This window comes from Ursus maritimus, unplaced genomic scaffold (genome assembly GCF_017311325.1).
Source record: "Ursus maritimus isolate PB19 unplaced genomic scaffold, ASM1731132v1 scaffold_2, whole genome shotgun sequence".
NCBI classification, from domain to species: Eukaryota; Metazoa; Chordata; class Mammalia; order Carnivora; family Ursidae; genus Ursus; species Ursus maritimus.
The window spans coordinates 27039965-27065963 of NW_024424452.1; the positions used below are offsets into that span (position 1 = coordinate 27039965).

At 47.8% G+C, this 25999-nt stretch overlaps 1 protein-coding gene and 1 long non-coding RNA gene across 5 annotated transcripts in view; one reads left to right on the plus strand and one right to left on the minus strand.

Annotated features, from left to right (window-relative positions):
• BMERB1 (bMERB domain containing 1) overlaps nt 1–25999 on the minus strand; it is a 104625-nt gene that overhangs the window by 22572 nt on the left and 56054 nt on the right. The window contains exon 2 of the mRNA XM_008696927.2: nt 21764–21887. Coding sequence (XP_008695149.1) covers nt 21764–21887 — 124 coding nt within the window. The remainder of the gene's footprint in view (nt 1–21763; nt 21888–25999) is intronic.
• LOC103668624 overlaps nt 1–25999 on the plus strand; it is a 40412-nt gene that overhangs the window by 12043 nt on the left and 2370 nt on the right. For 3 of the 4 annotated variants that reach the window (XR_005836062.1, XR_005836064.1, XR_005836063.1), the window contains 8 exons: nt 4099–4133; nt 5591–7034; nt 11638–11779; nt 14733–15365; nt 15652–15729; nt 18094–18296; nt 18464–18700; nt 19284–21184. This is a non-coding gene — a long non-coding RNA (uncharacterized LOC103668624). Of the gene's footprint in view, nt 1–4098; nt 4134–5590; nt 7035–11637; nt 11780–14732; nt 15366–15651; nt 15730–18093; nt 18297–18463; nt 18701–19283; nt 21185–25999 lie in introns of those variants that run through there. The other variant, XR_005836065.1, reaches the window with a different exon arrangement.

The window sequence follows — 25999 nt, forward strand, 5'->3', positions numbered from 1 at the left end:
ACTTTTAAAGCATTTTGTTTTGTGGGGCGCTTGGGTGGCACAGTCAGTTAAGCAGCCAACTCTTGGTTTTGGCTCAGGTCATATCTCAGGGTCGTGGAATTGAGCCCCACATTGGGCTCTGTGTTCTGCTTGAAATCTGCTTGCAATTCTCTCTCCCTTTCCCTGCCCCTCCTGCTTGCGCTCTCTCTCAAATAAGTAAATCTTTTTTTTTTTTAAGGCATTTTGTTTTTCGTTTTAAATTACCACAGGCCACCCCCTTTCTCAGAGGCAAACTCAGCCAGCCTTGGATCACTGTAAACACAGTCAAAGCCCCTCTGTGGCCTTATCTCTTTGGCCTCCTCTCTAACCAGAGAGCCCCCGTTGTGGGCTAGCAGCCCACCTGCATGCCCATGTCAATCCTGACCCGCAACCTTCAGGCCTGTTCTCCCTTCAAGTCTTCCCCAATCCAGAGCAGCTTCGTCTCAGACTAATTCCTAAGCAGCCCCTGGGGCGGCCTTCCTGATGCTCTCGGGCTAATCAGGTGCTCTTCTTTCACGCTGCCAAGACCCCATGTCCTCCCATCGTCCAACCTCCTGATAATCACCTAGGCGCTGGTGTTTCTCCCCAAATAGCCCGTGTGCACCCTTTAAGGCACTTTGCCTCCTTCCTCTGGGGTTCTCGTACGTCCCCTGTGCCTGACACATCGCAGTCAGCCTGCGATCAGGAAAAGCAGGCAGGTGGGCACAGAGTACACACAGTCCTGGAGTTTTATTAACACAAGGCCCCAAGACGGCAAGTGCAGGTGGAAAATTTTCCAAATTCCATGAGAGAGATCTCATGAGGGCAATGGCATTTATCAAAGGCGGTGAGTCACCCCCAGAGAAATCCAATTAAACATCCGCATTTCAAGGGATCCTGCTTTGCATTCTGCTATCAATACAGTTTCTATTCTTGAGCCCCTTCGTCATCGGGTGGCTCTGGGACCCTCCTGAGCGGGTACGTTCTCTGCTACCTGCTGAGTTCCCCCTAACACTCCAGCTCCTCTCCCAAATCTACCTTCCCCACTGCCACGGCCATCTCGCACGTTGATCCGGGACTAACAGCAGCTAGCATTCACTCAAGCACGCACCCCGGTCAGGAACTGGATCTGGCACCATCTCATGTAATTGATAGGTCAGGTATGATCATTCTTAACCTTACAGAAGGCTCAGAGAGGTTAAGTAAAGCATCCAAGATCACACAGCTGGCAAACGATGAAGGCAAGATTTGAAAGAAGGCATCTGACCCCAGAGCTCTAACAATTGCCGCTATAACACACTGACCAGAGGTGCTCCGCAGACACACCAGGTTGTCCCGTTCTGCCCCAGGACCACGCCGCCCCTGTCCTTTGCCCTATCCCTGCCACCAGGAGCCTCTTCAAATGCTTTCAACAAAGGGCAGCTCCAAGATGTGGACTTTCTTGGGGGATGACTTCAGTTCCATCCCATAATTTCCATTAGCCGGCAAACCCACTTAGACATTTTAATGTTTTTCAGATGGGCAATAGGAATTTCCCCCAATTTTGTGTAAAGTGTAAGTAAAAAACTTGGTAGAAAGCCACACTCTTGTTGTCCTGTCCCACCCACTGTCAGTAAGGACAGTGGTCATGCTGTGGTAGATGCAGATTTCAGATCAATCCCCTGCTCCCTCCTTCTGACAACATTGCTGGCCTGAAGTCCCCTGTACAGGAATTCCAGGGGCGCCTGGGAGGCTTAGTCAGTTAAACGTCTGCCTTCGGCTCATGTCATGATCTCAGGGTCCTGGGAGTCTGCTTCTCCCGCTCCCTCAAATAAATAAATAAAATCTAAAAAAAAAAAAAAAAAAAAGGAATTCTAAAGCTGTTATTCCTTACTGAGCATCTAAGGATGGGGAAAAAAAAAATCTTAGAAACAATTTGCAAGCCCCAAACCCAGGAAGGGCTCCCTTACTGCTCTCCCCACCCATCTTTGGTAGTCTATGCACTGGGCTGCACAGTCCACACTCTGCCTTAGCTCTAGACGTACCAAAACACCAAGCATCCTTTTGGAGTGTGAACTCTCTGCAATCACCACCCCAAGTTCCTGTTAGATTCATTGCACCATCTGAAGCAGATCTGCTTTTGATGAGAAGGATATTAACATGTAAATCAGCCTCATGTTTATTCAGCACCGGTGATTAGTGACCTCATGTGTGTATGGAAGCAGGACCTTTGGGCTTGGCTGAAACACAAAGAAAGAGCAAGTGTCCTCTGTTGGATGCCCCAGAGCCCAGCAGGGTAGGGTTATAATTCGCGGGGGCTGCTGGCAAATATCTAACAGCTGGTTAGGAGTCAGGGAGGAGGTAGAAGACTTGGTTTGTATCATTTGCCAATTTCCATGGTGTAAATACTCCCACCACATGGCAGATTTTGAGCTTCCAACAGTTCAACAATGAGCTGGCAAGATTCCTGCAAATTTAACATCGCTGGTTGGAATCAGCAGGTGGGCAAATCTGGGGAGGGGTGCCTCTTCAACATTCTTTAAATATTTATTCAACATTTATTTAGAAAGAGAAGCTGAGCACTGTGTAGGGAAGAGATTACCCTGATGATGATGGTGATGATGATGATGATTTTAACTACAATTTATTCAGAATTCACCAGGTGCCAGGCAGTAAGTACTTTGCACAGATTATCCCAATGGATCCACATAGGGTTATAACAACCCTGAGAAGTGGATTCTTATATGATCATCATTCTCATAGCTGAAGATCCTGAGGCTCAGAGAGATTAAGTGACTCAACCAAAACCACACAGCTAGTTGGAGGTAGGGTGTTAATCAAAGTAGTCTGACTTGGGTGCTCATATTAAGACAGAAACTCCTTTACGGCTCCAAGAAATGTAACTCTGACACCAATTCAACACAACCCTCTTAAAAGACAAAAACCAAAAATCCTGCAGGTGGCAGGGCTCACCCTACTTAGAAAACTGTTTGGGGGCACCTGGGTGGCTCAGTCTGGTTAAGTGTCTCCTTTCAGCTCAGGTCATGATCGCAGGGTTATAGCCCCAGTGTTATAATGAGTCCTTTATAACGCCTTCTTAATGACATCTTTCTGTCCAGAATGGAATTGAGGGCCAAGCTAGCCAGCTAGCAATCCATACAAGGTGCTACAAACTCAAAGTGACGTAAGATGGAGAAAATTGTCCCCATCAGGACTTCCCTCAGAGGGAGGATTCATGTGGGTGGCAGGAGCCCCTTGGGGGGAAAGCTGGTTTAGGTTCGGGTTCTTGGCTGCAGGCAACAGAAATCGACTTGGCTGAACTCAAGCAAATCTCCAACAGGATTGACTACAAGGCTGACAGTGGGGTGGAGTGGGTGGAGGGCTCATAGAACTGAAGAGGGGACTTCAGGAAATGAGCAGGCATTAAGAGGACTCCAGGGGCTGGCCACGGGACCGATCAGAGCAGGACGCCCCTGCTGTTGCTGCTGGACACAACGGATGCAGCCACACCAGCCTTTTGTCCCTGCGTCATTTGCTAAGGGATCTTGGTGGGGTCTTCTGGTGGGTACAGCTTGAGAAAGTTGGGGCAGGGGTCTCCCTGTTTTAACTTCTCTGATGAGAACTGACACGGTGAATGGGTCCCCTAAATTTAGAGTTTGGATACTGAGCAACCCAAAATTGCAACTCACACCTAGTACAGGAGCACACCCCCACCGTCCCAACACCCCCCAACCACAAGGGCCATGGTGTGAATAACAACAGATGGTCTCTAAACAATTTTCTTTCTTTCTTTCTTTCTTTCTTTCTTTCTTTCTTTCTTTCTTTCTTTTCTTTTCTTTTCTTTTCTTTTCTTTTCTTTCTTTTTTAAGATTTTATTTATTTGAGAGAAAGCGAGAGCACGAGCAGGCGTGGGAGGAGGGGCAGAGGGAGAGGAAGAAGCAGACTCCCCACTGAGCGGACACCCTGACACAGGGCTCAGACCTGAGCCAAAGGCAGACGCCTCACCGACTGAGCCACCCAAGCGCCCTTCATGGGCACTTTTAACATATGGTCGGGTCAGTGGTAGCCTAAAGCTATATCCCAGTGCCTACGTCATTCACCTCACTTTGTCTCATTACCTAGGCATTTTATCATCTCGCATCACCCAAAGAAGAATGGTGAGTACAGGACAATGAGATATTTTGAAAGAGAAGCCACATTCACATATCTTTTATTACAGTGTATTGGTTATATTGTTCTATTTTATTATAAGCTACTGTTGTTCATCTCTTACTTTGCCTAATTTATAAATGAAACTTTGTCATAGGTAGGTGTGGCTAAGAAAAAACATAGTATATATGTAGAGTTTGGTAGTATCCATGGTTTCAGGCATCCACCCAGGGGGTCTTGGAAGTATCCTCTTGGATAAGAGGGAACTATCATACAATATATTTGGTCTTTGTCCCTGGTTCCTGGCACAGAGCTCCTAAAACTCTTGGTGGAATTTCCTGCGGGAAAGGAGTGTCTTTTGTTATTCATAATGATCCCCTCAGGCACAAACATCTGAGTTCATGCCAATGAGGTGATCAGAGTGGGACCCCTCAATAGCTTCATGTGAGGGCGGGTCACCAGAAAGACCAAACGTGATTAGAAGGTGGGAACTTTCAGCCCCTACCTCCCCCCAACCACTCCCCCCTCTGAAGAGAGGAGGGGGATGCAGACTGAGTTATAAAAATGCTTGAACAATAAGATTCAAGCAGTTTCTGGGTTGGTGGACACACATGGGCTGGGAAGGCTAGTGTGCCCAGAAAGGGTATGGAAGCTCTGTATCACCCCACCATCCCTATCTTGTGCGCTACGCCTCTCTTCCATTTGGCTGTTCCTGAGTTGTAGCCTTCATAATAAACCAGGCAACACAAACAAAAATGCTTTCCTAACTTTTGATTCAATCTAGCGAATTATCCAGTCTGGGAGGGAGGGGCATGGGAACCCCGAATTTGTAGTGGGCTGGACAGAAGTGTAGGTACCCTGGGGACTTGTGACAGGCGTCTGAAGTGAAGGCAGTCTTATGGGAATGAGCCCTTTAACTTGTGGGGTCTGACCCTAACTCCAGGTAGGTAGTGTCAAAATTGACTTAATGGTTGGATATTCAGTTGGGGTCAGAGAATCAGAGAATTGGCATGGAAAAAGGATGCATATTTGGTCAAAAACATCAAACACTAAACCAAAGAGTTACAGAGAAGGTAAGCAATTTGCCCAAGATCACACAGCTGCCTAGCTGCTCAGCTGGGATACCAGCTCTTACACAAATGCAGCTCTTGACAATCGCTCACCCATTATGCTTCCTCTAGCTTTTGCCTACTACTTCACTCCCCCAGCGGAGGAAGTATTCTTATGCCTCTTGCAGGAAAGAAGGCTCAGTGTGGCTAAGTCAGTGTTTCTTAAACGTTAGTCATTTGCTTAACACCATGACAATGACTGCCAGATCTCAAGCCTGCTCCACTATTACTTATTCAGTATTTTTCTTTTCATACGAAAATATTTTAATATAAGACTTTTGACAGCACTATAGATGGAGAACCGATATTTTTCCTTAAAACACAGGAAAATAAATTCTCAATGAATGTTTCCCCAGCTAACACCTAAAATCATCCTAGAGCGTTGCCCATTTTGGGAAAAACTGGACCAGTCGCATCACCGGAGGTCACACAGCCAAGATCTCAACCCAGGTCCCATTTCCAAGTCCAGGGCTGGTTCAGCCCCAACGCTGAACCCCCGACCACGCCGTGTTTCTCGTTAACTGTGCCAGCACAGCAAGAGGAGAGGACCTTTAGAAGTTTCTCAAGATGGCTCAGTGTGACCAAAGGGAAAACCAGACAGAGGGATGGCAGACGACAGATGGCCAGGGCTGACTCCCCCAGGCGGTTAATGATGCCCTGGGCAAGTCTCCCTGAATTTAACCAGACTGCATCACAGCCTGAGACGCCTCTACTCTAAATTGTTCCAGCAGCAAGTGAAAATTTCCCCCAGCACCCGAAAGTCCAGTCCTAGTGGGCCTAAGGGGCAGCACGAGCACTTGGAGACAAACAACAGCAGATAATCACCCTCTCCCGGGGGCGGGAGGGTGCAGAGGTCCCTCTTCGTAACCTGGTCCAGCTCACCAAACTCCATCTGGGGAAACCTCATGTGAAGCCAAAATGTTCGTTTATTCAGGCGTGTTCAGAAGTGTGGCTTTCAAAGTGAAATTCAGATCTCATTTTATAAATGGACAGTTTTTGTCTTGGGCCAAACTCTAGTTCCAACTCCCTCTTGGAATCACAGAAAGACGTCGGTAAGCATCCTCATGACTGATACGTAGGAAGTGCTTACAGGGGCTGGGCTCTATACTAGGTTCTTCTCGAGCATTCATTTATTCCTCATTCCAGCGGGTGTGAATTATAATTCCACCAGTTTTAAAGATGAGGGATTCGAGGCTTAAAGTTTTCGCAGTTAGTCCGCTGTAAGGCTGGGAGTGAATTTCTGCCCCATCCGGCCCCAGAATCCACCTTTATCATATTACATTCTGATCCCCACATCCCTCTGCCCACTGGATCTTTTTAAAAATAAAAGCAAAAAAGGGAGACTGCGTGTTGGTTTTTAGAGGTCAAACGTAAGTGGGCAATGGAGTGAATTGAAAGCGATGGTCGCTGAATGATTATAAATTTGGCTTTCGGTGATAAGCTTTTAGAAAGCTAATCATGGTGAGTTTCTCGATAAATACAGCACCAGGTTCAATTAAAGGCTTAATCAGTGTATTTTGATAACAGACACGATGATGAAGACAACAGATGGCTTTGGGATTTTCATGTGCCACGGGAGACCACAAACATACATTTCGTTCTGATTCCGATCACGGTTCAAAGCCACTGGAGAGAGAGGTAGCTATTGCCATGCCAGGAGCCATGCTAATGTTGGGTGGATTTTACACTTTCAGGCTGAGACCAATTTTCATCAAGAAAAAATTACAAAAAGAAAGTAAGAAGATGAGTCATCTGCAAGCAACCAACAGCCACCAGCATTGTTCTTCCCCCAGGGAAGAGGTAATAGGACGTCTATACAGTGGGAGGTCGAGGCAGTGGGTGGCCAGTGGGGGGGGGGGGGATTCACCCCAGCTGCTTTTAAAACTTGCAATGGCTGCACCACATCCTGGGGCAAATAAATCAGACTCTAGGATAAGTCCCAGGTGTTGGCATTTTCTCTAAAGCTTTCCGGCTGATTCCCTGTGATTCACTGCCTCCAGCCTTCGGCTGCTTCTTTTGGAAAGGCTCTGGATATGTATCGGTCAGGGCTCCATCAGGGAAGCAGAACCACCTTGAATTATGGGGCAAGGGCTGCACTGTAGGAATTAGACCTTTCACCATCGTGGAAGGAGCTGGGGACGCAAAGGTCTAGGAGGGGTTGTGGAAGACCGAAGAGGCACCAGCCAGCCCATCTGTGAAGTCACGCACATCTAGCTGGCGATGTGGGGCTGTAGACGGAAAGCGGGTAGAAGGGTCTTCGGGAGGCTGTTGTCTTGTCTGCCAAGTGTCTAGAAGATGGGGGGCTGCTGTTGGTCAGCAGGACCGGCAGCCAGGACAACCAGTTGGATGAGAAGTCGGGGAGAGTGAGGATGAGCTGGAAACTCCATGGCCTTCTCTATCTGATTACCTCCTCATCCAAACATGGTGGCCCTCAGTGAGTCAACACTGCACTTCCTGTCTGCCTCTGAGATCTCCCACCTTTAACCTGGATCCAGACAAGGAACAAGATTCTGGGAAATGGAGTTCTCGACCGATTAACGTTTCAACAGAACCTCCCAGCACGGGCTAGAAGGAACAGAAATCCCCTCAAGCTCATTTGATGAACCATAGTTTAATAAAGGTGTAAAAAATGGGGAGAAATGTTAGCACCTTAACAGCAGGTACCCATATTTATCTTGGGGCAGAAAGAGTTTTTGCGCAGAATCGTAACTTGACAGACAGCTGGGGTAGTGTTCCCGAGAGCCCAAGCATCTTTTGGCACCGTGGCTTCTTGGAAGCAGGTGAAACTGCTCTGCGTAAGACAGGGAGGGGGGTGAACCTGGGTGGCTCAGTCAATTGAGCCTCCGACTCCTGGTTTTGCCTCAGGTCCATGATCTCAGGCTTCGTGCTCATTGTGGAGTCGTCTTGAGATTCTCTCTCTCCCTTTGCCCCTCCCCCTACTCCCTCTCTCAAATAAATAAATATATCTTTAAGAAAAAAAGACAGGGAAGGGAAGTTGTCTTCCTTGGAACTGAGAGGTCTGAGCTAGAGAACTGCAAGCAAGGTGGGTGAGCCTGGGCCCTCAAAGTGGAGAAGGGCCAAGAAAAAGGAACCTCTTGGTACAAGATGGCTAAAAGGATCTCGTTAGCTGGGAATGTCAACTGTGGGTTTTTAAATTGCTGTGAAGAGTGAAGAGCTTGGTGCGAGCCCTTTCCGAATGTTTAGTTCGGCAACTCCTTGGATGACCTGTGGGAGTAGCATAGGGCTTTGTTATGTTCTGTCGTTATGGAAACTGGTGAAGCATCCGAGTTTCCTACCCACGTGGGTGGGGTTCAAGGAGCAGGAAACCAAGCCCGGGAGCAGAGAAGAGCTGAGCAGGGAAACCCTGAAATTCACTAACATCACAGCAGCAGATTTTGGGTTTCCCCAGGCTGCAGACACACAAGTGTGAGACCTTTCTCCGACAGTCTGGACAGTGGACACCCAGGGGGTAAGAAGATGCGACATCTTATTCAAAGGCCCAGTTCAGCTGAGCTGCCTGGGGACTGGAATGGGAATGTCATGGCCAAGTTCATTGTCTGCTTTCGGGGATGACAGTTTTCTCTTGTTTGTTACCCTGAGGCAGCTGTGCTGTCCTCCTTCCTTGCCAAAGACAGGCTTTCTGTGCTCACCCGCTGTCTTTGGTTTGCAAATCCATCACCGAACTGGCGCTCTGTATCCCAAGTCTCTCTGTATCCCAAGGAGAGAGACTCTGATTAGCCCAGACTGAGCCAATCTGGACCAGTCAGCTCCGGCCCGCAGGAGGGGAGGAAGGAGAGACAGAGACCCCCCACACTCCTGGGACTGGTTCTCTGAGAAGAGGGGATGGACTGGAAGGCAAGGATTGGCCCTGGGTGTGCACCACAGAGCCAAGCGCTGGGGTCAGCCTGCTGCATCTAGAATCCCAACCCTGCTGGTTCTTAGAGGGGTGATCTTGGGCAAGTCTCTTAACTTCTATGAGATGCAAGTTCCTCCTCTGTTCAGTGCGGCTCCTGATAGTAGTTGCCTCATCTTGTTCTATGGAGATGAAATCAGGTGATCCATATAAGAAGTTTAGGATCGTGCGTGGCACATGGGAGTGCTCAAGAGATGTTAAGGAAATTAATAAAAATGATAACCTTAAGAATTGAGCATAGCATCCTGACACTCACTGCCCCCCCCCCCATCGCCCATCTGAAGCTTCCGTATACCCCCCAGGAGTCGTGCAGTTTTTATGTCTTCCCTCAGGTTGCATTAGGACGGAGCTCTCGTCTACACTGTTCATCCCCACATTCCCGGGACCTGACACGTGATAATGATATAGTAGATGCTGGCTGCATAAAGGAAGGAATAAATAAACGCTTGAATATCCCCAGGTGTGGAAACTCATCACCTCCCAAGGCTCCCACTTTTTATAGCTGCAAGCATTTGGAGAGGCCTCTCTCAGGCTGAGATGGTAACCTAATTCACCCGCAGCATCTATGTTTGGTCCTGGTCGTACATAGAAGAAGCAGACACCCTCTTCCACGGGACAATCCTTCAACTGTCTCGAGACACATCTCAAGTGCCCCTGAGTCTTCTCCTCCCCAATCTGAACAACCTTGTCATGGAGGAGACCTTCAGTCCACCTTCCAACCTCCCCCCCTTCTCCTGTGCCCCCTATTCAAGATAAATAACTGTACAACTAATAATCAAGAGCGCGGGCCTAACGTCTGCTCTTACAAATGCATCCGTTCATTTCCAAACTCGATTTCTTCCAGAAGCAAAGGAAAGTAACATTTACTGAGCACTTACATGGTGGCAGGCACCGGGCTGGGTGCTTAATGTAAAAATGACTTCTTTTACTCCCCATAACCCCCCTGTGTGATGTCGGAGCCTTCCCCGTTTGACAGGTGAGACAGGTAGGGCTCAGAGAGGTTAAGGTATTTGTCCTAGACTGCACAGCCTGTAAATGGCAGAGCTAGAGTTCAAACGTAGGTATAAGTTAACTTAGAGCAAATATAAGTCTCTCTCTTGATCAGAAGGCAATGATGTCCAAGTGAGGACACTCAGAAGTGAAAACACAGGCTGCCTTCCCACTGACAGAAGCCAACTGGGAGTGTCTTGGATTGACTTAATCGAATTCGAAACCCCTGAGGAGTTTAGAGGACCGAGGACAGAATGACCCAGAGTGGGTCAAAATTCCAGAAGGGGGAAAAAAAATCCACATATCTGATCATTCAGCGAAAAGGAGCCCATTAAATAAAGTGAAAGATGTAAATCAGGATATTTACATTTCCCGGGAGGCGGGGGCCAGCGAACCTCGGGGACCCAAAACACCAAGGCACACCTGCTAAGCCGTTTGTACCTTCCATCCGTCCTTTTCTTGGTGAGCATCCTGCCCAGGAAATCTCACGGAAGGGCTGGCTCTCATGTGAAGGGACAATGTGGAAATGAGGCCGCCCAGTCCAGTGTTATCTGATTCCGCACCAAGCCTGGAGCAAAAGCTGAACCGTCAATTGAGATCGTCAGGTGATATGGATGAGCACTTCCCAAGCTTTGCTGCCCTTCAAGTCTAGCACTGCTCCAGAAACACGCAGAGAGAGGGAGAAAACCCTTGATTGTCAGGCCACTGTGCTGAATCACCGAGACGCTCCCTCGTCCTCTCTCTCTGTCTCATAAGATGCTGCATCTTGGGGAGATTTCAAAAAAATAATGAGAACTTAGCATAAGATCAAGCAATGCGAGTTCTCCACGTGGAGTGTGCTTCCCCTCTGCTCAGCCTGGCCACGGCCCTATCTGTCACCATTGCTGCCACGCTGGGACTTCAGCTCGATGCTGAGCCCCGATGCGAATTGCTCTCAGTCTCTTCTCATGTGGCTGGCTGAACGATGTCCTCAGAGTTGTGCTCGGCCTAATCCCTGGAACCTGGGAGTGTGTTAACCTCCTACAGCAAAAGGTACTCTGCGGGTGGGATTACATTAAGGATCTTGAGACAGGGAGATTTTCCTGGGTTATTTGGGTGGGTTCTAAATGTACTCACAAGTAGACTTCTAAGAGGGAGACAGAGTGAGATTTGGATGCAGAAGAGGGGAAGAGATGGGATGACGTCACTGGAGAGAGATTTAAAGATTCCCTTCTGCTGGCTTGGATGGGGGGGAAGGGGCCACCAGCCAAGGACTACGAGAAATGCATCTCTAGAAACTGGAAAACACAAGGAAAAAGATTCTCTCCCCTGGGGCCTCCAGATGGAGCATGGTCCCACTGACCCTTGATTTCAGCCCAGTGAAGCCAATTTCAGACCTCTGGCCTCCAGTACTGTAAGAGCATCAGTGTGTGTTATTTTATGACACCAACTCTATGGGAGTTTGTTATAGCAGCCATGGGAAACTTATACACTTAGCAAAGTCACACTGTTGTTCTGTAGGAATTCTATGAACTGGATCCACCATCTAACCTTCAGAGGGCCAGGCAGCTCTCATTGCCCGGACTTGCCAGCTCCAGGGGAGCCCTTGCAATGGCTCAGACACTGGGAGGAGCAGGAAGACGAACTCCAGCTCATTGATGAGGTAAGTATTCACTGTGTACCTGCTCTGAGTCTGGGCATGTGTTGGGGGCTGCTGACACTGCTGGGGGTGAAAACAGTTCAGCCTCTGTTCTCATCAGGGCCAGGGTCTGGTAGGAGAAAGATAGCACATACTCACACCAATGCATGTGGATCTAAATAGAGGGAAAGTCTTCTAAGGAAAGGATTGTGGTTATGGGGAGAATATTGGACACAGCCTGGGAAGTACTGGGAAGGCTTCCCTTCCCTGGATCTGAGCCCTGGAGGGAGAGGGAGAGTTAACCAGGCAAAGAGGGTGGCGGGAGGAGGGGTCCAGGCAGAGCGAGCAGCACAGAAAATGGCCCCAGTGGCAGGACAGGGCATGGAGTGTGTGTGTGTTGGGGGGGACTGAAGGGTGCCCCATGGGGTGCAGATCAGGGGTGGGGCCTGCAGGTGGAGGAAAGATAAAGAACAGGGCAGAAGAGCCAGGAATGGACCTGGCGGTATCAGGTAGGCTTGATCACAGTAACAAATTCTGGAAAGTGTTTAGAACTGGGAGCCATGGTCTGATTTGCATTTCCAGAGGCTCCCTCTCGCTGTGGTACCCTGGCCTGGAGGGCAGCAAGGTGGAAGGCTGGGAGGCTCTTGAGATCCAAGACAGAGATGGGAATGTGCACTTGGGTGGTGGTCATAGTGATGGAGGAAAGTGGACAGTTTTAAAAATTACTTTAGAAGGTAAAATTGACTCAATTTGGGGATGGGTTCAATACACGAAGTGGCAAATTGGAAGGAGTCAAGTATGGTATCTAACTTCAGAATTTGGCATTTCCATGGGTAGATGGTGATGCTGGGCTATTTGCAGAGTTATGTTTGGTGGGGACGGGGCATGGCATGGAGATCATGAGTTTGGACTTGGACATATTGGGTTTGAGGTATCTGAGACATTGATGCAAAGATATCAAAGATCATAAACTTCCTTCCCTTTCTTAATATTTTTCCTTTAAAAAGGTACACATGGGGTGCCTGGGTGGCTCAGTCAATTAAGTTTCCAACTCTTGGTTTTGGCTCAGGTCATGATCTCAGGGTCATGAGATCGAGCCCTGCATTGGGCTCTGTGCTGGGCATGGAGCTGGCTTATGAGTCCCTCTCTCCCTCTCCTTCTGCCTCTCCTCCCTCCCACTCACACACATGCACTCTCTATATATATGTGAAAGGAAGAAAGAAAAGAAAAGAAAAGAAAAGAAAGAAAAAAAGAGAGAAAGAAAAGGTGCACATGTGTGTCCAAAAAGGCAAACACTGTAAGATTCCATTTATATAAGGAACTTAGAGTAGGCAAAATCATAGGTACTGAAAGCCAGTGGTGGTTGCCAGGGACTGGGGGCGAATGCTGAGTTATTGTTTGATGGGTACAGGATTTCAGTTTTGCAAGTTAGAAAGTTCTGGAGCTGGACAGGGGTAATGGTTGCACAACAGTGTAAATATTCTTAATACCACTGAACTGTATACTTAAAATTTTTCTGTTTATGTGTATTTTGCCACAATACAAAATTGGGGAAAAATGTGCGTGTGTGTGTGTGTGTGTGTGTGAACTATATACAGAAGTGTTCATAAAATACATTTATGCCACTTATGGAATAATAAACAGTTATGTCCCCATCATCTTGCCTAAGTCATAACCTGTACGGGACCCTTAGAATCCCCATTGGGCCCCGTTCCCTTGAATTTCCCTCAGTCCCTCAGAGGTGAGCCCTGGGCTGAGTTTATCTTAATGCTTTTTCTAATTTACTATCTCTGTATGAATGTCTGTGCCTTCTTTGGTTTTACACATTTTGACCTTTACATCATCTTGGCTGAAAGCCTTGTTTTTTGAGATGCATCTGGGTGAATGCCTGTGGGGCATCTATTTTTCACCATTGTACAGAATTCCACAGAATGACTAGGCCACCACGAATTTGTCCTATTCTGCTGCCGACAAACACCTGAGTTGTTTCCAGTGTTTTGCTCTTACAAACAAGGCTGATAAGAACATTCTGGAATATGCCTCCTGGCACTCACGTGTGAGAGTTTCTTCAGGGCAGTGCTGGGATGATGGAAATGTTCTATGAAAACATGTACGCTTTCCAATAGGACAGCCATTAGGCTCAGTCAGTGAACAAGCCCTCAAAATGCAGTAGGACTACTGAAGGACTGTATTTTTTATTTTATATCAATGAATTTAAATTAAAATAGCCACATATAGCCCATGCCTACCCAGTTCTACAGAGCAGCTCTAGGGTATCCCCGGGGGAGAACCTGCTGGTTGTGGAGTAAGTACATGCTCATCTTTACTAGGTAATGCCAGACTGTCCTACAAAGTGCTAGAGCCTGTATCCCTTCATCTTGATCAGTGTTCTCCAACTTCCTAGGTCTTTGCTAGCCAGAGAAAGCATCCAGATGGAAGGTTCTGAGAATAAACAGGGCTGTATTAGGATTCTCCCATGGAGCAGAAGCAATAGGAGGTTTGATTGAGCGGTTGATTGATTGATCAATCAGTTAATTACTTATAAGGAAGTGGCTCACATGAGTATGGAGGCTGAGAAGTCCCAAGATCCATCATCAGCAAGCCAGAGAAGCAGGAGAGCCGATGTTATAGCTCCAGTCCAGAAGCTGGCAGGCTCCAGCCCCAAGAAGAATTGATTTTTCAGTTCAAGGAAAAGATCAATATCCCAGCTCCTCAGTAAAGCAGGCAAAGTTCCCTCTTTCTCAGCCTTTTTGCACTATTCAGGTCTTCAATGGATTGCATGAGGCCCACGCACACTGGGAAAGGCAATCTGCTTTACTCCATCCACTGATCCAAATGTTTCCTCTCACCCAGAAACACCCGCATAGACTCCCCCAGAATAATATATGACCAACTGTCTGGCCACCCCACAGCCCCAGTCAAATCGACACATAAACCTAACCATTACAAGAGCCTAATATGGTGATCTTCTTCCCAGCTCACCAGCACACAGGAGGCTCAGAGGAGATCCTTGGAGGTAAGAGAATGAAGTCCTCGATGGCAGGACAGTCCGAACTCCCAGAGAGAGAGAATTTCCTTTCCTGAAGTGTGTTCTGACTTCAAAAGGCAACTTGGAACAGCAAAAGCTTGTCGAGTGGGGGACGTATCTTTCTTCATTTGATCAGTCCGGTTTCCCAAACCCATCCCTACTTCCCGGCATGCTTAGAAATTCAGGATGGTCCTTCCACTCCGAGGTCCAACCTGCAATGTCCTCCATCCTCCCTCCTTCTCCCTCCGATTCCCCTCCCCTCCTTCTCTTCCCCCACCCAACTCCTCAAACCTGTGCACATTTTGTCCGAAACAAATTGCTTTTCAGATCTTCTGCATTGAGAGGCATTTCTTCCCACCTGATATGTACAGTGGCTCTGGCGACAGTGACCTGTTCTTAGGGGATGCTATTTAAAACCCAGAGTGCAACCGGCGTGATGCAGAACTCCCGAACGTGGCTAAGATGTGTCAAGTTACATAAATGCACATGCTTCATTTTGCCCTTGGCTTGAAGCTTTTCCTAACGGACTTGAGAATCACCAGCTCATTGAAGACGAAAACAAAACAAACAAACAAAATACAGGTGTATAAAACATTTTTAAAAATAACACTGGTGATAATAGTGTCAAGGCCCTGGGGTAGAGCTGGTCTTACTGGTGGAGAGCCACTCCCCAGCTTCTCGGGGAGAGGAGTGTGTTCTGGGTATTCTCTGGGGATGACTCAGCAGCCCTGATCCCCTGCGATCCCTCAAAGCGCGGTGTTAAGTGAAAAGGAGGAAGGGAATTTTGATTTGCTTATTTCCTTAAGAGGAAGAGCCACTTACTTTCACACACATCCTCTCTTTTCATCTCTTGCTGTCTTGCTGCCAGGGAAGCATCGATGCCCCACTGTACAGAGGGAGAAACTGAAGCTGGAACATGGCTAAGTATCTTCTCCAGGGCCACACGGTTGGTAACAAGTAGAAACTGGGGTTCAAAGCCAGTTAAGAGACCCCATAGCATGGTGGTTGGGATGGACGCTGGACCCAGAATGCCTGGGATAAACCAATATCTGCTATTTAATGGACGCTGTGCAACCCCAGGCAAGTTATTCAACCTCTCTGTGCATCAGTTTCCTCCTCCTCTATAAGATGGGAAATAGCGGGGTGGGCTGGGGCGTGGGTGTTGTCTATCTCTATAGTTGTAGTGAGGATTAATTGAATCAATGCACATAAAATATTTAGAACGCTGCTCAGCATAGTAAGTATTCCGAAAGCTGTTGTTTACAACTTATGTGCCTTCTACCCTCCCCTACCTGAATCTCTGCCATCTGGATTCTAGAGCCTGACCTCTTCACCCTGCTGGGTGCTTCTTAATGAAAGGAAGTGATTGGGGTCCAAGCCCAGGCTTTGGAAATAGTGGAATGCGGGCACTGTGCTCCTGAAACCCGCCCTTCACACACCCGCCTACCCTCCCCGCTGCAGTTCTGACACTCCCTGATTAAAAGCCGCCACTGCCCAGGGCAAGCCAAGAGACAGAGCATACTCTCCCTTTTATGAAAATCCCGCAAGCGGGTGTAAAATGAAGATAACCACCCCCTGCCCCTGCTCAGAGGCAGAGGATTCTTAATTATCTGAAGCCCAGATAAACAGCATGACCAAGATTGTAGGGACGATGCAGAGAGCCGAGGCAGGCGAGCACAGGCTGCTGAGTTATGAAAAGCTCATGGTGTGATTCAGTGCCTGGAATTAAAGGTGAGAAAATGAGTCCAAGGTTGGCGACAGCCTCGGTAGGACAAGCAAGAGGGAGTGGCAGGGACCTGGGGCAGCCGTGGAGGGACGGGGAGGTGGGAGGCACAGAGGATCAAGGAGAGAACAAAGTAAGCTCCAAGCTTGATCTCCCGGACATTTAGCACCTATTACAGAGGCGTTTTTTTGTGATGGGGGGGCGGGGTTTACTGACTCATTCAAATGATGCTCATTAAGTCACCAAACTTCAAGAGGGAGCTCTCCAGCTGCCAAGTAGCAACCTGGAAACCAGAGGACAAGCTAAGGAAGACAGAGGAGTCCTTTCATTAGTAGGCACTTTTCACAGATGGTGTGATAACGCGTGCTCTGGGCTGGCCCGCAGGAAGGATGACTGCCATTGACTGCTGTGCTCCCTGGGAACCGTTACAAAGCATTACCGCGAATTCCTGGCAGGTTGACTTGCCAACCTGGCCACCTAAGTTAGAGCTCATCATTTTAGGTTCCAAATAAATTGCTTCTCTCCAGAGCAAGAGTATGGAAAAGTCCTGAGTCCTGTTCACTGAGCCTCCCTCGGTAAAATCCTTTCTGTTTCTACCACACTTAATTCAAGATGGTGAAACAAGACAAAACCCAATGTGGGATTGTGAGATTGTGGGCGTCCAGCCAGGAGTTTGCCTTTGCATTCTAGAAGTGCTGGGCAAAGAAGAGAGGGAGTAAAGAGTAAATAGCAGTTCTTCTGTACTCTGTCATGTGCCCAAGGTCACACACTGAGGACACAGGAGAGCCAGGACAACCCCTGAGTCCACTTCTCATGAATTCATGCTAGTTCCCTGGGGACTGGGTAGATCTCCTTCTTCTACTCCCTCACCATCCTGGCAAGAGGAGAGGTTGAACCAGCAAGAGAAGAACATGGAAGTCTGTGAAAGGAAAATGCTAAACGTTGGGGGTGTTGGGGGCAGCAGCCACTGGACCCATTCTTAAAAGAGTCAATACAGCACATAAGAGTGAGAAGACACCCACGACCATGAAATGTGATCTGACTCACAGTCTCCACAGGAGCTGATGGGTATTAACTTGATTACTTCGGAGCAGGTGTGACAAAACCAATCTCCTCCTGGTTATTACAGCTACAATCATTGGGATGGTTTCAGTCAACGGCTGTCACATTCCTGTCACTCAGACCTTCCCCACTGAAGCCTGCAAATGCTTAGAATGGTCTGAAATTCTATTTCCCTCTTACCCTGTGCCAGGGGCCCTCCTGTGTGTGTGTGTATGTGTGTGTAGAGAAGTTGCTGGGTAGGGATGGAATGTGCACATTCAACAAATATTAATTGCCCTAATAAGTGCCAAGCTCTTTTCAAGACGCTAGGAAGATAGAACAGTGAGGAAGATGAATAAGATTCCTACCGTCGTCGCAGTGTATACTCTTTAAAGAATTTCCTTCCTTCATCCCCTCCCTCCTTCCTCCCTCCCCTTACTCACTGAATCAACACTCTGGAATCACAGCATCCTAGCTTGGCTTCTGATTAGCTTAATGCAACAGTGGGCAAATTATTTAACCTCCAATTTTTCTCTTCTCTAAAAGGGATGCACGAATAGGAAGCCTATAGCTGTGTAAGGGCCTGGCTCTGAAACACAGCCTGGAAACTGAATTCAAGAATGGCCCACATGTGGCCTGCTAGCAGGGGAGGCCACGGATGATGGATGAGCCGCGTTTGTTCGGCTGAGTGGGCGGTGATCTCTATCCTGGTCCCCCTGGGTCCATCATGTCCTGCTGAGACCAACAAGGTGGGTGCACCTCCCGGCAAGGTTACGTACTACACCAGGCAGGGGCCCCCCGCCTCCCTAGGGGCCTGGAAGCCGGCCCCTCCCCCTGAGAATGAAACTGAGCCCTTCTTCTGTCCTGTCGACACTGACATCCTTCTGTAGCCTTTGAATAATTTGATTTATTCCAGTGTCTACTGAGGCGCTGGTGGTGTAGCGGTGAGCCTAGCTACTTTCAAGTATCTGCAGCTGAGATTTGTCCCTGAGGGGGCATGATGGGGAAATTCAGTGAGTCTAGAGTTCAGTGCCATGCTTGGCCCAGTGCTGGAGCTTACAGGCTGGCTGTTCTTGTCATCACGCGCTCACTGCATGCCAGGCATGGGCCAGATGCTGGGATAAGAGCGTACGCACACCGGATGGATGCAAAGGTCAGTAAATGCGACGTGACGGCCCTTGTTCCTGTAGCAGCAAATGCACCTTTGCTCCCTCTTGAGCACCCACCTGCTGAAGGGAGTTTTCAGTACTTCACAGCAGAACTCATATGCTCTCTGTCTTCTTTCTTTTATTTGTTTTTTTAAAGAGAGAGAGCACGTGTGAGAGCGGGGAGTTGGCAGAGGGAGAGAGAGAACCTTATTTTTTTTTTAAGATTTTATTTATTTATTTATTTATTTGAGAGAGGGAGAGCAGGAGCAGGGAGAGGGGGCAGAAGCAGACCCCCGCTGAGCAGGGAGCCCGATATCGGGCTCGATTCCGGGACTCTGAGATCATGACCCGAGCCAAAGGCGGACGCTTAACCGACTAAGCCACCCAGGTGCCCCAACTAAAGGTTATATATTAAGTAATAGAAGAACAGTCGTAAAACTGTCCATCAGAATTAATAAAAACCATTACTATTAACAACGGTCATTTTTATGAATTGGGATTAAAGCTAGAAGGGAGGAAGAAAGGCTTAATTTGCATGTACAGGCACACCTCGTTTTACTGTGTTTCCCACTTTATTACGCTTCGAAGATACTGCGTTTCTTTACAAATCGAAGGTTCAAGACTTCGGTGGAGGAAGTCGGTGCAGATGTGGTGGGAATAGCAAGAGAACTGGAATGAGAAGTGGAGCCTAAGGATGGGACTGAATTGCTACCATCTCTCGATAAAACTTTAACAGACAAGGAGCTGCTTCTCATAGACGAGCAAAAAAAAAAAAAAAAAAAGTCTCTTGAGATGGAATCTACTGGTGAATATGGCATGCAATTGTCAAAATGACAACAAAGGACCGAGAATATGACATAAACTTAGTGGATAAAGCAGCTATGGGATTTGAGAGGATTGACTCTGGTTTGGAAGGAAGTTCTGTGGGTGAAATGCAATCAAGGAGCATCACATGCTCCAGAGAAATCGTTCATGAAAAGAAGACTCCATCCATGCAGCCGACTTCATGGTTGTCTTAAGAACCTGCACGGCCACCCCCGATCACCACCCCGATCAGTAGCCACCATCAACATTGAGGCAAGACCCTCCACCAGCAAAAGGATTATAACTCACTGACAGCTCAGATGGCTGCTAGCGTTTTTTTTTAGCAAGGAAGGATTGCTTTAATTAAGGCATGTGCCTTGTTGTTTTTTTTTTTTTAAGACAACACTATTGCACACTTAATAACAGTATAGTGTAAACATAACTTTTATATGCACCAGGAAGCCAAAAAATTCATCTTACGCACTTGATAGCAAGTTTTGCTTTATTGCAGGGGTCCGGAACCCAACCCACAATACCTCTAAGGCACACCTGTATTATTTATAGACTGTAATCATCCCAAACCCTCTTGCTGCCAGTGAATTCTCAACTAGTCCATATTTTCTGGCTTTTCCCTTGGCCCTGAGTTCATCCGCAAGGAGGAGTCACACGGAGATTTCTGCATTCCCTGATCCCGTGCTTGGATCTTGGCTGTTTGTCTGCTGTTTGTTACGTGGGGTGACTATACCCGTTACTTCAGTTTAGTAATTGCTGCTCTGCGGGCGATCCCTGAGAATTTGGGTCTAGCTCTGTGGTCTCCCGCACACGACAAAGACACAGAACTTCCTGCCACTCATCTGTGCTTGGATAACCCACAGGCACCTCCTGTCCAGTCCTGGCTATCTCAGTGGTTGGAATCACCTGTCTTAATAGAACACCTGGTCTTAGTTAATACTTCTCCCACACAACCAGTCCTTCAAGTTCTTTTGAAAAACAAAAACTGGAAAAAAAAAATCCATGAGGAGGAAGGGATTGTTTCACCGTGTCATGTATGTATTGGTTTAGCTTATTCCCAGATCCAAGGGAAGGTATTTCTTATTCGTATGGTAGGGATGTTCTAGAACTTTCCTCTAAGGGTTCCTGGGAGGAGGGACCATGCCCATGAAGCGTTTTAGCACAGGGACTGGCCCACACGGAGAGCTGAATAAATGGCAGCTGTTGATCCATTGGTCCATCTCACAGGGTGAGAGAGGAGGTCATATTATGCAGTATGTGTTGAAGGTCATCCAAGGAGAATATGAGTTTTGAAAGCAGGAAGAGCCAGATTTGATTCCTAAATGCTCTATTTACTAGCTGGGAGGCCCTGAGCAGGTTAACTTCCCTGAGCCTCAGTCTTTCCCATCTGCAAAATGGGAGATAATCCTGTAATGGGCCTCCGTAAAATCAGTGAAAGAATGGGTGGAACGCATACCTTCCAGCGCACGCCCAAAAAGTGTGATGTTGCTGCTTTTTCCAGTGGAGGTTGGGTCAAATCATGTGATTCTCGGGTTGTCGGTGACCCCAGGAGGTATTATCATTTCCCCCCATTTCACAAGCCAGGGAAATGAAGCCCAGAGAGAACCTGCCCCAAACTCTCCCAGCTGTTTGGGATCTCATAACTATCTGAACCCAGAGTGTGTGTGCCTAAAGACGTGGACGTAGGAACCACCACTGGGTCCCCATCTCTCCCTCTGTCTCTCCCCTTTTCTCTTCTCAGAAGCAAACATAAAAAGAGCTTGGGCTCTTTGAGTCTCTGAGTCAGACTGGCTTGAATTCAATCCCACCTTCGGGGTCTGGGTTAAGATGGAAGTCTCTATGGGGGCGCCTGGGTGGCGTAGCTGGCTGAACATCCGATTCTTGGTTTCAGCGCAGGTCATGATCTCAGGGTTGTGAGATCGAGCCCCGCCTTGGGCTGCATTGGGCTTTGTGCTCAGCACCAAGTCTGCTCAAGACTCTCCCTCCTTCTCCCTCTGCCCCTCCCTTCCGTGCTCATGCTCTCTCTCTCCCAAATAAATCTTTTAAAAATAAATAAATAATAAAATGGAAGACTCCGATACCCACTCCTAGTCTAGGCAGTCTTGAGAATCAAATAAGATTTTTTTAAAACGTACATGATGCCTTTATCCCAGCGCCTGGCCTGCAGTAATAAATAGTACATGTTAGTTTCTCTGGGTGATCCCCTCTCCACCACCCCTTCTGTTTCTCGGCCACCTCCCTGAGGCACTCACATAAACCTGAGCTCAGACTCCCGTCGGACCAAGACTTCCCGGAGGCGCTGAATTTTCGCCATCTCCAGCTCGATCTCCTCCGGCATCATGGTTGTCTCTGCCATGGAGATGATGTCCAGCTGATCTGTGCGGGAGACACGAAACGTAGGTGTCAAGGCCCCAAGGCCACCCCAGTTTTCAAGAATTCCCTTAGGACTGTCCTTGCCCTCGTTCCAGGGAGCAGCCTTGCCCTGGCACACTTGGCGCACCGAGAGGGCACACAGATGGCAGACTGAGCCGCGCGTGTGCGTGTAAGGAGCCAGCTCTTTGGAAACCAGACAACACGTTTTCCTCGGGAATCCTGTTACGATGGCAAGAGGAGGCTCTGGCAGACTCACCAAACCTGTTCAAGGTTATACACGTGGCTTTGGCGGTCCCTGCCCGGTCCCAGCTCCTGGGGCTCTGCTCCCCTTGACTGCAGCCATTTGTCCCTTGTCCCAGCCTCAAGACCAAGGCCAACTTTAGGCAGAAAATCATTTTAAATCTATTTTACAGTGATACTATTAATTATTATCTTACAGGAGTACTAAGTAATGTAAGGAATAGTAATATGAAATAATACAAGTTTGTTGTAAATTCAGGTCATACAGCTAGGCAAAAAAAAAAAGAACAGAATAAAGAGTCATCCATAACCCCACTTCCCAGAGAGAACCATGATCTGCATGGTGATGGACATTTTTCCTATCTCGTATTTATAGTTAGTATTATATACATGGCAATATACATAAAACCATATGTTAAAAACTATATGTAGGGCGCCTGGGTGGCTCAGTCAGTTAAGCGTCTGCCTTCAGCTCAGGTCATGACTCTGGGGTCCTAGGATCAAGCCTGCATCAGGCTCCCTGCTCAGCTAATTTGGGAATCTGCTTCTCCCTCTCCCTCTGCCCTCACTCTGCTCATGTTCTCTCTCTCTTTCTAATAAATGAATAAATCTTTTTTAAAAAACCCTATATGTATTACCATATATATGGAAGGACACTCCATATATATGCACGTATGTATCTATGTGTGCACTGTACTCGCTCACTTGGGTTGTCATAACAAAATACCAGAGGCTGGGGCTTAAGCAACAAATACTTATTTTGAGGCTAGAAATCCCAGGTCAAGGTCTGGCAGGGTCAGTGTCGAGTGAGAGCTCTCTTCCAGGCTCCTCGATGGCTGCCTTCTCACTGTGGGCCCACGTGGCCTTTCCTTTGGGCACACACACAGAGAGCTCTCTGGTGTGTCTTCTTATAAGGACACTAATCCTATCAGATCAGGGCCCCACCCCTATGACTTAATTTAACCTCAGTCAGTTCTTCAAAGACCTTGTCTCCCAATTAGTCACCCTGGGGGTAAGGGCTTCAGCATATGAATTCAGCGGGTACTTAAGGACTCAGTCCATAACAATATGTATGCATGTTATGTTTGTATATATATGTATCAGCACATATATTCCCATTAACATTTTCGTGTACATTCTTCCAATATATACATGGTAATTTATAGGGTTATATATATTACATATGTGGTGTGCATATTTAGGGTAATACATATGGGGTTTTTATATGTTTTCTATGCAGAATATTATATAGACACATACATACACACATGTATGTCATCATAGCAAAGATACGAAATCACCTAAATGCCTATCAATGGATGAATGGATTAAAAAGATGTGGTATATAGACAAATGGAATATTATTCAGCCACAAGGAAGGAGGATATCCTTTGTGACAATAAGAATGGACCTTGAGCACGTTATACTAAGTGAGGAAAGTGAGAAAAAGACAAATATTAAATGATTATCACTTACATGTGGAATCTAAAAAATCGAACTCGTAGAAAACAGAGTAAAATGGTGGTTACCAGGGGATGGGAGGGCGGACTAAAATTGATGTTGTTTAAGAGTTGTTAAGGGTACGAACTTGCAATAAGGGGCAAATACACATACCTATTTTTTTTTTAAGATTTTATTTATTTGAGAGAGAGAGAGAGACAGCGAGAGAGCATAAGCGGGGAGGAGAGGGAGAGGCAGGCTCCCCGTGGAGCAGGGAGCCTGACACGGCTCGATCCCAGGACCTTGAGATCATGACCTGAGCTGAAGGCAGACATTTAACCCACTGAGCCACCCAGGTGCCCCCATACACATATCTTAAAAAAAAAAAAACTGGGAAAATGTATGCTAAAATGTTAGTAGTTAAAAATGTTCATACACACCCACACCATTGTAGACCTACATTTCCGCTATTATGCAGGTCTGGTCTTGGTCATATAAAGTTAGGGTCTCACATTGGATTACCTGTTCTTTTCACGTAACATATAGTGAGCATTTCACACATCCTTGGATGGTCTTCCCCAGCAACAGTGGGACAGGTTATGTGGTCTATTTGTGGCTGTAGCATGAATCACTCCACCAACCCCCAGACGTTTAGATTGTTTTCCATTTTCCCCACCATAAGCAGCCCTGTGATGAGCACTCTCAAAGCTCAGTCCTTGCGTGCATCTGGGAGGTGTCTCTAGGCCACATTGCCAGAGTGAATGGCTGGGATTTAAAGGCTGCAGCATCCTCAGATCTTTCACAGGCAGAGAAAAAGATAGAGGGGAGAAGACAGTGTTGCTTTTCTGAAGCCAACTCCACTTGACCCACATCTGCTCCTTCCTTCTACAACCAGCACCTTGGCTTTGCTGCCTGGCATCTATCTTTTCCCTTACCTCCAAGTCGATTTGGAAAGCTGTCCTCTCTCTACCTGTCTCCCTCCTACGACCTGGAGCCCTGACCCCTGACCTGGATCCCTGACCTAGGGGCTGGGGATTTGTGATTTGCAGACTTCCGTTAAGTCAACACCTTGCCATCTTGGATCTCGGCAGGAAGCCCACACAGCTGCTTTGTCATCTGTGGGAAATGCCTGACCCTCGGTTCTCCACTAGATACCAGGTTTGGGGTAAATCGCCATACCCTTCCATCACCTGTCCCCCCAACACATCTGTTCCGTAAGCCTCCCCTGCAGCCATCAGAACTCCCCACCTTGCTGAGTAAGCAGGAGGAGAACTGTGACCTATAGCTGATTCCCACCTTGAAAGGACTTCTTCATGCTCTCTGAGATAATTTGGAATTAGTAGGACATCAACGAGGACAAAGGCAAGGGGAAAGACCAAGAAATGAGTCAGGGCAAAGAAACTGTGGCATGGCAGCCGTAGGCCTGCTGGAGATCTTGTCCCCACTCAGCTCGGCCCCTCAAAGAGCATCTGCTTCTCTTTATACTTGCCGAGAATTCCCAGATTTCCCAACATGGACAGTGCACGGTGTTGAGCCAGGGAGGAGGGCAGCAAACAATGGTCTAGATGGTTGGCGGGGAGGTGGGCAGACAGACGAGATGTTAAATCGGGGATATTTACTGTCCCCTCCCGCAGCCCTCCAAGCACTGCATGTCCTGAAGACTATCCTGCTGTCAGGCTGAGCTGGTGCTGAAATGGGGTAGATGGGGAGACGGGGAGGGTGGTGGGGGTGAGTGTCAGAAAGAGGAGGGAGAGGGAAGGGGAGCAGAGGAGCTGTCTCAGGACTGGGGCTTGAGAAGAGCAACAGATGTCGAAGGAGGAATTTTAGGAATTGTCCATGTGACATGCTGAGTCATGATCTCAAGGCTCCTGGAATCAGATTTGGGGTCCTATTGCCCTCGCTCACCCCCAAGACCAAGATGGCTCCTGGAGCCATGGGCTGGGCTGGAGCAATGAGGCCCGACTTGAGGAAGGAGGGAGGAAGGAAGACACAGGATAAAAATAGTAATATTAATTGAGCATTACTGTGTGCCAGGCTCCAACCAGGCTAGAGGACCAGCTTGGAGGAACGTGGACTCTGGGCACAGGGCAATAGAGAGTTGTGGTGCCCAGGGGTGGGGAGCTGGGGGGCGTTCTGGAGTCAGATGGCTGGGGTTTGAGTCCCAGCTCTGGAGACTTAGTTAACATCACATGACTGTTTCCTCCTGTGTCATGTGAGGACACCCAGGGCAGCTGTGAGGATGGAATTAACCGAGGCACATCAGCCCCCATGCATAGTTACGGTGCCCTCGGTCATCACCACCAGCCTGCTCTGCTGTGCCTTCTCTTTTAATCCTCACCATAAACCAGCGGCATCAAGATGTTCTCTGTTGAACAAATAAGGAAACAAAGGCTCAGAGCTGGCTAGGAAGGGAGCTGAGCCCTCGTCTGCCTCCA